We start from the raw sequence: 11,394 nt of genomic DNA on the forward strand, positions 1-11,394 counted from the left end.
TTTTGGAGAAGATACTATCTCTCTCCTTCCAAGGCTGTTCACTGTACCAGCATCTTTAAGAAGACTGTCTAAATTATCACGATTTCATTCACATGTGGAATTTAAGAAATAAAAGAGAGGATTATCGGGGAAGGGAGGGAAATGAAAACAGAGAGGGAGACAAACTGTAGGAGACTCCTAATCATAGGAAAGAAACTGAGGGTTGTGGAGGGGAGGGGGATTAAGGTGATGGGCATTAAGAAGGTCATGTGATGTAATGAGCACTGGGTGTTATAAAAGACTGATGAATCACTGACCTCTACCTCTGAAACTAATAATACACTGTATGTTAATTAATTGAATTTAAATAAATTTTTATTTTTATTTTTTTTAAGATTTTTATTTATTTGAGAAAGAGAGAGAGCATGAGAGGAGAGAGGGTCAGAGGGAGAAGCAGACGCCCCACTGAGCAGGGAGCCCGATGTGGGACTTGATCCTGGGACTCCGGAACCATGACCTGAGCCGAAGGCAGTCGCTTAACCAACTGAGCCACCCAGGCGCCCTAAATAAATTTTTAAAAACCCCAAAAATACAAAATAAAAAGACCATGTACAACAGCAAGGCAGGTAATGCCTCATTCACTCACAAGGTGTGGAAAAAACTAAGAGACCCATAAAAAAGTGCCTCCCAACAATATATTTAACTCCCCTGTCCACCCCCCGACAAAGTGACTGCAGATGGTAGCCTACCCAGATAGAGTCACTTTGCACACTCCATCTAATAGCAATTCTACTGGTGGCAAGAAACAGACATTTGTAGATCACTTTCTGTTTTTCAAAGTATTTTCACCTAGAGCTCCTACACCACTGGATTTAGAGAGAGCACAAGCAGGGGGAGCGGCAGGCAGAGGGAGAGGGAGAAGCAGGCTTCCACTGAGCAGGGAGCCCGATGTGGGGCTCGATCCCAGGACCCCGGGATCATGACTTGAGCTGAAGGCAGATCCTTAACCAACTGAGCCACCCAGGCACCCGTCTAAATTGGTCCTCTTGCAAGAAGGGATCCTCACCAAAATAAAAATCAGTGCCCCCCCCCTTTTTAGAGGGGGTGGAGTGCAGCAGAGGGAGAGGGAAGGACTCTCAAGCAGGCTCCACACCCGGTGTGGAGCCTGACGTGGGGCTTGATCTCACAACCCTGAGATCATGACCTGAGCAGAAATCAAGAGCTGGATGCTTAACAGACTGGGCTGCTTTTTTATAGAGGAGAAAGTGAGTGATGCTCTAGGAGGGTGAGGGGCTCATCCCAGGTTGCTAGAGGACGGGAATTCATAGCTGCTACTGCTCCCTCCAGCTCCCTCCAGGGCTTCTCCATAGAGGAGAGCGGTAGGGATCAGGTCAGTAAGAGTGAGTTGGGAGACTGGGAGTCTCCTAGGCTAAGCTGTTTCTTTCTTTTTGTATCTCCAGGATCAGCAGAGCGCCTGGCATATAGCAGCAGTCTGTAAATATCATTGACTTAAATTGTATAGAATTGGACCAAGAGGGAGGTGAGGAAGACAGGAGAAGTCAGGCAGAGGGGCAGACAAGAAGACAATCTACACATGTCATGTGGCTTTCAGTGGAAATCTCATGGTCTGGTTGGTCCAGTGAAGAAAGAACCATTACGGGGCGCCTGCGTGGCTCAGTCAGTTAGGCGTCTGCCTTCAGCTCAGGTCATGATCCTGGGGTCCTGGGATCGAGTCCCACATCGGGCTCCCAGTTCAACGGAGAGTCTGCTTCTCCCTCTGCCTCTGCCCTGCTTATGCTCTCTCTCTCAAATGAATAAATAAAATCGGAATGGAGGGAGGAAGGAAGGAAGAACCACTACTTCAGGGCTGAGTATAAGCAACCCAAAAGGCAAACAGTCTTCTCTGGACAGATCTGTATGGGTTCTAGAGAAATGGAGAACCAGGACACCAAAGAATACATTCCCACATACTGAGCATTTGTCATACATTACCTCCCATGCTCATAACAACAATAATAGCTAACATATGCAGAGCACTTGTTAAGCACTCGGGTCTCACAACAACCCCATAAGGCAGGTAACTTTGTTAAGCACTCCCATTTTACCAGATCAGGAAAAGTCACTGAGAGGTTAATTTGTCCACATTCACACAGATAATAAGCAGCACAGCCAGGATTTTCCTGATTGCAAACCCCCTTTCTTTTTTCTAAGCCCCAGCATTCTGGGCGGGGAAACATAATCCATCAGTGACTGCAGATTGGCCCTTACTCAGTGAACAAACACATCAGCAAACATGTCCTCAGCACTTTCTACGTGTAAGACACGGCACTCAGAGATGCAGGGGATCTGAAAGGACAGAAAACAGAAAGGTTGCCTCATTCTCACAACCTTAAAAAAGGCTGATGTCCAGTGAGAGAGACAAGCCCGACCTCCCTGGAACCCAGGATAACCATGAGGGGCAAAATATAATCAAGTTGTGTAAGAGGACCATGGATATAAAGGAAAATCTGTGAGAAATAATGCCCAATTTGTAATCAGAAAAATCACTACTGGCCTGCCTGGGTGGCTCAGTCGTTAAGTATCTGTCTTCCGCGCAGGACATGACCCCAGGGTCCTGGGACCGAGCCCTGCACTGCACTCCCTGCTCCGCGGGGAGCCTGCGTCTCCCTCTCCCGCTCCCGCTCCCCCTGCTTGTGTTCCCTCTCTCGCTGTGTCTCTCTCTCCATCAAATAAATAAATAAAATCTTAAAAAAGAAAAAAGAAAGAAAGAAAAATCGCTACCACACATTGTTATATTTACATCCTTTATTTCACTTGATTCCCACAAAAGCCCTGCAAGGTACATGGGACAGGTCATTATTATATTAATTTTTAAGAAAAGAAAAAAAACCAGGATTCAGGGAATATGAGGGATGGGGTCCAGGGTCATGCACTAAGAAACAGAAGAACCAGGGCTTGGGCTCACTTTCTGACTCTGAGCCATTGCCATGTGCGCTAATGATTACAGGGTTGTCACAAAGGGTCAATGGCGGGGCACTTGGCTGGCTCAGTCCGAAGAGAATGCGACTTCTGATCTCGGGTTCGTGAGTTCGAGCCCCAAGTGGGGTGTTGACATTACTTAAATAAATAAAAAACTTAAAAAAAATTGTCTGTGACTATGGATTAGAAATGACCACAGGACCATGCAGGCAGAGATCCTGTCAAGACAGAGAGGGCTCTGGGTATCACTGAACTGAAAATACCAGGGGTGTTCTGAGCAGACAAAGCCTTCCTGGAGGAAGTTAGGCTGGGGCAGGCCATAGGAAGCCATGGTGGCGAAGCATTCAACCCTTCCTTCACTCTGTCGTTCCACGTTTACCAGCATGTACTCAGTGCCAGGCACTGGGGGGACAGAGATGAAATGAAAAAGACTTAGTCCCTGCCATCAGAAATTTCACAGTCCACGAGAGAGAGAGATTGACAGGTTGCAATACCAAGTGGTAAGTTCTGTGTTACGATCCCGTACCTGAGGGGTTCATAGAGGGCTTCAGAGAGGATGTGGCACTTGACCAGTGTTTGGGAAAAGCAGAAGTTTGCCAGGTGGAGAACGATGGGTCCAATCCCAGCGGCAGGAGATTCAGACCAATGGTCATTTTCTGGCAAAGTCTTGCCCAAGTGTCCCCGGGCTGGAGAGGTGATCCTCACCACACCCCTGTGCTCTGTGTGGCAGGGGGGCCAGACTGCGCTGATGCTGGGAGTCAGCCACGACCGGGAAGACATGGTCCAGGCGCTGCTGAGCTGCCAGGCAGATGTGAACCTGCAGGACCACGAGGGATCCTCGGCCCTCATGCTGGCCTGTCACCATGGCAATGCCGACATGGTGCGCCTGCTCCTGGCACACCCCGCCTGCGACAGCACCCTGACCGACAAGGTGAGACTTCCAGGCAATTAACAAGTAGGTGTTTCACTTCCCTTCCTGAAAAACGCCTGGCCAGCCGGCAGAATTCCAGGGACCACGTGACCCTGGGATCATGACCTGAGCCAAAGGCAGACGCTTAATCGACTGAGCCACCCAGGCACCCCTGGACACGTGCTTCTTAAATAAGCGTCTCTGTCAGTTGATGGTGATGACAGTAAGGATGGTGGCCAGCATGGACCCAGTACTTGCTCAGCTCTGGGCACTGCACGAAGCACAGACTGCAGACCTTGTCATTAAAACCCCACAACAGCTTTTTTTGTTTTTCTCTGTGGATGCCATCCATGTGCTCATAAGGAAACAAAATCCCCGCGGGGTTATGGAAAAAACACACCCCCCCCCCCCCCCGCCATCACACAGCTGGTGCAGGCTAGCTCCGAGTTCCTCAGAGTACTCTCAGGAGCCAGACCCTTTCCATGCATTAGCTCACTAATCCTCTCGATAATCTAGTGATGTAGGACACTTCCATCCCCATTTTTACTGATAAGGAAACAAGAGACCTAGAGAGTTTATGTAGCTGTCCTCAGGTCACAAGCTGCTGGTTCTCGGAGCAAGGATGCAAGCCCAGGTTTGACTTCAGTGGCACTATAATGTAATGCTTTAAACACACTTCCCTGTACTTTCTTAACATCCACAGTTTGCAGGGGAAGAGCCTGGAGAAGGGAAGAGTCCCCTCCCTGCCCAAGGGGCGACCCTCTCACCGGGCCATATCTGAACTACCTGAGATTGTTCCATCACTGATTCAAGCTGCTGGGTCCCTCACATCATACCTGGGCAGCACGCACCCTGGTCCAGCAGTCTTCAGTGCCCCTGAACCCCACTCTGCCCAAAGCCATTTCTGAGATAGAGAGCACGGACCCTCTGGAAATGCATGTGGGAACAGTGGTGGGTTGCTGGAAAAAAGAGCCTCCTGTTGCAAACATTATACAGTCAGACAAAGGATCTGTGTTCATGAACTCCCTGCAGGGTTGCCCTGGGGCAGAAAGAGGCAGCCCCCCCCCCCCCCCGCCCTTTCTGGAACAGGCCCAGGGTCCTCCTAGGAGGGACTGTTGCCCCAGGGAAGCCTGAAAGGGCAGGCCTGCGGGACAGAGGGCATGTCCCTGGTCAGCTGGGATACTCAGGCGGTGAGTGTGAGAGCATCTCCTGGACACCTCTGTCCACATCTGTCACAGGTTAAGAGATAGGTCAGTGACTGCTTTCTGGAGGTGGAGGAAAAGCGCAGTGAGGGCTCTCTTGTAAGCTGGACAAATCGAGTGATTGCTAGAAGCATGGGCTCTAGACACTCGTAAGTTTGAAACTGGGTTTAGTAACTGTGACTTCAGGCAGGTCATCTAACCACGCTTAGCCTCTGCAAATGGGGAGAGTCATAGACTGTACCTAAATATGGTAATATTTGTAAAACACGTATTTGACATCGAGCAGATGTTCAGTTGCTGGTAACAGTTATTGTCATGAATAGGTGAGCAGAGACAGCTAATCAGAAGCAACCAGCACAAGAAAGAGTAGGGGCTTTGGTGTTTGCAGGCAGCGTCTGGAGGGCCTAGGAGGATGAAGGTCTGGAATTAGGGGAGCAAGTCAGACAAGAATAGCCACCAAAGGGAGAAATGGCTCTCACTGAGGGGTGATTCTGCTCTCCAGGGGAGATTCAACAATGTCTGGAAGACAGTTTATTTGCTGTATTGGGGGAGGAGGGGAGGCAGGGGATGCTGCCAAACATCCTAACGATAAGGAACTACAGATCATCTGGCCCAATACATCAGTAGCTGTGGAACTCTGGCATGGGTGAGTGCTGAAGTCCAAGCAGGATTGGACCACTGTCCCGGTCAGTGCTGGATCAGGAAGAGCCTGACCAGGGTTGAGGACCAGGGCGGGGCCAGAATCCTGGGAGGGAGGAACAGGGCAGCTACCCAGATGGTGGCCAAAGTCCATCGTAGTGGCAGGTGAGAGGGTTAGGGGATGCTCGGCGAGCACAGGGGTGCCCAGGAAGTGCTAGCAGCAGGCCCACAGAGGGTTCTAGACCCTACTGATGGCCCACTCACCTGCTGCCTGCTTGGGTGAGGGCTGACTCAGGATTCACACCCCAATTTCCCAAAGTTAACTTGCGTGAGACATTTCAGAGGGACCAGGGAACTGCCGACGGAGGCCCTACTGAGCACCAAGCCCTATTACTCCAGCTTTACCCTGAAGGGTGGGGTCCGGCCCTTACCGTGGTCACCCAGTCGTTTCAATGTGCACCTTCCCTATGGGGACTTAGACGCAGGTTTGGATGACTTGATAATTTCCTTGGAAAACTGAGCAAGAATTCCGTACTGAACTAGGTTTCTCTAATCCTACCAATATTTACAGGTTGGGATATAAATGTGGAACCCCCAGAACAGCCAGTAAGGCCTTTCTCTACGTTTGGAAGGTAATTTGAGAAATCAGTTACCCAGCCTCTTGGGGGCTGCCCCAGGAATGAGGAAGAGGAGGTGGTGGGCACAGTGCTCTGGGCTCTGAGGCTCACACTTTGAAGGGCTTGTTTCAGCAATGCCTCTAAAGTACCCATCAAACTGAAAACTTCCTAAGGCAGAGACTATGCCTTGCTCCTTTTTGCCTGATACATAGTAGGTTCTTGTCATATTGAAAGACAGCACCACTACTACACACAGATCCGCGCGCATGCGTGCACACACACCTCCACACACAGGTGTGCTGGCTGCCTGAGCCCCTCCCATCTCTTCAGTCTTCAGTGTTCCCAGCTGGGACTGGCCAGGTGGGGTTCCCACTGGAACCACGCACTGTCACCTTGTTCCCAGGACTCTGGCAAGGGCATTTGAGGGATACACCCTCCCCAGGTGGTCTCTCTGGCCACACTTTCTGAGCTGAATGGGGTCCCCCACTCTCCAGGTCTGCAGGTGAGAAGCCCACAGATGCAGGCTGTCACCTCCTGATGGCCCTGCTCAAAGATGCATGTGTCCCCTAGGACTGGCCCATGGCTCTTTCCCATAATCATAGTAATCACACCATCTCCGCCTCATAGAGCCTCAGGGTTGGCAAAGCACAGTGATGGAAACCAGAGTACAGGGGGACAGGCCTGCCAAAACCCAGGCCTCTCTCTTCCATCGAAACTCTGCAGGCTGCTTTTAGAAGACTCCTCTGCTTAAGGTCTTTGCTTGATTCCAGCCTAGGAGAGTACTCCTTACCAGCTCCTTTGCTCAGGTTCATCATCAGCTTGAAATGAATACCTCTTTGTTATCATCCAGCATTCCTTCTGTCAACAGTGCTCACTGGGTGCCGACCAAAGGGCAGGCACTGGGCCAGGTGCTGGGATGTTCTTGCTGGGCTGGCAACCACAGGCGAGATCTCGCGTCTGACCTCATGGAGACCGAAATTTATCAAACAGCTCCACAGATACCAACTTAAAAATGGTGGTGAAAGGAAGGTACAGAGAGTCATGAGGCATTTTCAGGAAAAGAAACTCTTATGTTTGATGAAGCCCATGCACATCCTTCGGGGTCCTACTGAAACACCACTTCCTTCCTCTGCTCCCTGAACCCCAACACACACACACACATACACACATACACACACACACACACACACACAGCACCATCCTCTCCCCTGAGCTCACTCGGTTTCTCTTCTGGTATGTCTGGCTCTGTGCCATGCATTATAGTGATTGACAAGTGTGTGGAGCCCCGAGGGCAGCTGGACTCCATCCTCATGAGACTGAAGAGCTCTAAGCTGTGTGTGAACACCCCCCAACTGCTTCCGTGGATTCTCATATTTCAGGAAGTAATTCCACTCATATACAATAGGGCAGAGAACAATCCAACGGGGTCTTGGGTGCCCCCCAACATATTAAATCCATGAGTAGTTATGAAGCAGAATATAAAAATATTCACACTCCCTGGGCTACATAGGGTCATATCGGGTTTTGCCTCCAAATGAATTACCAAAGAAGTGGTTTTGAAGCTGTGGGATTTCAGAATTCTAGAATGGGACTGAAGAGACCACGGCTGCCATCACAGAGCTCAGCGTCTGCTGCATTGAGTCAGGCTTCCCCCTCACTCCTTTTTTTTTTTTAAAGGTTTTATTATTTATTTACTTGACAGAGAGAGAGAGAGAGAGAGAGAGAGAACATGAGCAGGGGGAGCAGTAGAGGGAGAGGGAAAAGCAGACTCCTCACTGAGCAGGGAGCCCAATGCGGGGCTCGATCCCAGGACCCTGAGATCATGACCTCAGCCAAAGGTAGATGCTTACCCAACTGAGCCACCCAGGTGCCCCTCCCCGTCACTCTTTGTAGAGAATGGCCTGTGTTGTTGGCCGAGAGCCCCTCTGAACACCTCTTCTTTAGACAGTGGGCCTGGCAGCTCCCTGCACAACAGCAGTAACGTAAAAAGCACCGTGGCATCCTGCATCAGGTGTAAAAATGTGCATGTGCTTCTATGCTGTAGACCCACTTCTCAGAGTTGGTCCTTAGGAAATAACTAGAAAGGGGGAAATGCTTTCTGCACTAAATCTGTGATGGTGCAGACCTGGAAACAACCTAAGTCTCCAATAGAAGAGAAAGAGTTCAGTAAGTTATGGAATATTACACAGCCAATAAGAAAAAAGTATATGTTATGAAGACTGTGCAAGAACAAGGAAAAACTTCTAGTATGCCATGATACGTTAAAAATAAAAGCAGGTTCAGGGCGCCTGGGTGGCTCAGTTGGTTAAGTGACTGCCTTCGGCCCAGGTCATGATTCCAGGGTCCTGGGATCAAGCCCCGCATCGGGCTCCCTGCTCCACGGGAAGCCTGCTTCTCCTTCTCCCTCTCTGCCACTCCCACTGCTTGTGCTCTCCTGCTCTGTCTCTGCCAAATAAATAAATAAAATCTTAAAAAAAAAATTAAAAAAAAAATAAAATAAAAGCAGGTTCAAAACTGATATGTACTATCACTCCTCTTTAAAAACCAACAACAAATTTGCACAAGAGAAAAGACTAGAGGGAAATACACCAAAATGCTAACTTTCATGAAGGTCTCGGTAATGGAAAAATGGAAGAGTTATTTTTTTCCTCTGTTTTCCAGTTTTAAAAAAAGTATTAAAAACCATGTGGGAAAAACCAACCAATCATGTGACACTTACTTCCATCACACAGATTTCCCAGAAGTGACTGCTGTTTCCTTGGAAGGCGACCCATTTTTCATGATCCTCATGCCATTCCAATCTCCCCCTCTCCTAGGGTCTCTGGATGCTTGGAATAGACTTTGATGCCCCATGCCTACTTCCAACTCACCCTTCTCTAGGGCAGGAGGCAGACAGGATAAAATCTGTTTCTCTTTTTCTCTCTTCCCTGCAGGCTGGCCGAACAGCTCTGTCCATCGTTCTGAAATCACCCGCCCATGTGGAAATTGCAGGGCTTCTGCGGGCCCACGCAGAGCAGGGCAGGTCCCTGGGGCCCTAGGGGCTAAGGAAGAACTGGCAGCTGGAAACAAAAGGCTCCTTCTCTGGACTCCTTAGCCCGTGGAGAGGGCATGGGTCACAGCCAGAGGGCCACCATTCAAGAGAAGAAACTATGTCAAATATGCACATACATTCCTGTTACATAATTCTGCTCATTAGAACGCTTTGTAGTTTTTGCCTTAGGTCAAGCCCCAAAACTACGCAGGCTGCAGAGCAGGGTATAAGGTACAGGGTGCATCCGTGTTGTCTAAAAAAATCCCAAATATCTTCAGCCTTGAATTCCTCATGACTCTATTCTTTGTAGCACTGTGTAGAAAGCACATAGGCAGGAGCACATTAGCCAAGCAATACTTTTTACATGGAATTTTAAAGTGCACCACCTTTTTGTTTTGTAATCAGGTATATGAATATGTCCCATTGAATATGCATGTGTGGAGAGGATTGGGCGGGGGTGGGGGGGCGGGGGGTGGGGGGAGGTGGATTTAAGCAGCCACCCTGGCAATCATTCTCTAGAGGACCCTCAGAATCACCACATAGACAGCTGAAACTGAACAAACCACATACTTTAAGTGGGTTTGTTTAGCTTGGGTTGACAGAGAAATCCTAAATTTGGGCAAAGTAGGAAGAGCCTATGGGTGTCAATACCAGATATACAGTCTTTACCATTTCTGAGTCATTAAGTGGCTCCAATTTGTGCCAGGGAAATTGGAATTAATTAGGAAATCCAATCGAGTAAAGCACACCACGTGTATTTAGGCAGAGTCCAGTTACATCAGCTATTCTGAATCTATGAAAGAAACAAGTGGGAGTGAGCATCCTCCTGGGGAAAGGTTGTTGTCATCCGGAAGCCACCACACTTCCTCTGTAGCCATATCCATGGCCTCAGGGGAATCCTGGCTCCTGTCCCCACAGAGCCCTTGTGTGAACTCTGTGCCCCCAAGAGGCTTGGAGGTTTCTGAGGCTCCTGGTTGCAGAACCTGTCAACCTGGGCTGTGGCAGGAGTGTGGGAGCTGGGCTAGGCAGGGCCCCCTCGGCTGACTGCTCTCTCTGCCGGACAGTTCTTTCTTAAAACTTCCATAATCCCAGGGGTCCACGTGTGCATGGCTTCTATTCAGTAACTCACACAAGGTTATCTATTAATTTGTTCTTAAAGTCTCTTCTGCAAAAAAATCCTCCTTATATAAAAAGAAAGACATCAAAGTTTGGTGAGCCTTGCACTGGAAACTCAAAAGCTTGAGTTCTCATTTTGACTTATATGCCAATTTGCTTGGTGCCCCTTGGGTGAGTCACAAAATCTCCTTGGGCCCTGGTTTCATCATCTCTAAGAAAGGAAATCATTATACAACCTACCTCCTAGGGGTGTTGTACAAGGAACAGCTGAACGGAAGTTTTGGAATCCAATTTGTAACCCATAAGGACTGTCTACAGAAATGGCGCAGTGAACTTCTGTACGCTGCTGGGATTCATGAGAGACTCAAAGTCCCAGAGCAGGACACTGACATGTGACAGTGTTGCTCAGAGGTAGAGAGAATGGAGCGAATAATGAGCTAAAAATAGTTTAAGTGGGTTTATTTTGACCTCAAAGCACACTTGAAGAGCAAAAACCCACCTTAAAAAATATTCTAGCCCAGTGCTTCTCAAATTTTGATATGCATACAATCACCTGTAGATCTCGTTAGAATGCAGTAGGTCTGAGGGGAAGGGACCTGAGATACTACATTTCTAACCAGTTCTCAGGGGATGCTGAATCTCCTGGGCCACAACACACTTGGAGTAGCAAGGCTCTGGCCTGGCCTGACTGTTTATGTATTAAAATGCTGCCTCTCAATCTTTTGTCTCAAAGTTGTTTCTTTGCATTTCTGTAGTGGGTTCTTGGAATTTGCATTGTGGGTCTTATTTGTATCAAAGTTCTGCAGACAGCAGTAGGGGGTCTGTGTCCTATGTTGCCAGTTTAGAGTCTATTTTTGTATCTCATGTTAGGATGGCCACTTTCATTTGGGTCACATTATCTTTTAATGATCTTGAGTCCAG

The 11,394-nt window shown here is 48.8% G+C and overlaps 1 protein-coding gene across 2 annotated transcripts in view; it reads left to right on the top strand.

Annotated features, from left to right (window-relative positions):
- KANK4 (KN motif and ankyrin repeat domains 4) overlaps window positions 1-11,191 on the top strand; it is a 66,375-nt gene extending 55,184 nt beyond the window's left edge. For both annotated transcript variants that reach the window (XM_025871745.2, XM_073896636.1), the window contains 2 exons: window positions 3,689-3,889; window positions 9,260-11,191. In XM_025871745.2, coding sequence (XP_025727530.1) covers window positions 3,689-3,889; window positions 9,260-9,364 — 306 coding nt within the window. In that variant the 3' untranslated portion in view covers window positions 9,365-11,191. The remainder of the gene's footprint in view (window positions 1-3,688; window positions 3,890-9,259) is intronic.
- The last annotated feature ends 203 nt before the right edge of the window (window positions 11,192-11,394 follow it).

This window comes from Callorhinus ursinus, unplaced genomic scaffold, assembly GCF_003265705.2.
Source record: "Callorhinus ursinus isolate GAN/ISIS: 27379988/994484 unplaced genomic scaffold, GSC_fseal_2.0 scaffold9, whole genome shotgun sequence".
Taxonomy (NCBI): Eukaryota; Metazoa; Chordata; class Mammalia; order Carnivora; family Otariidae; genus Callorhinus; species Callorhinus ursinus.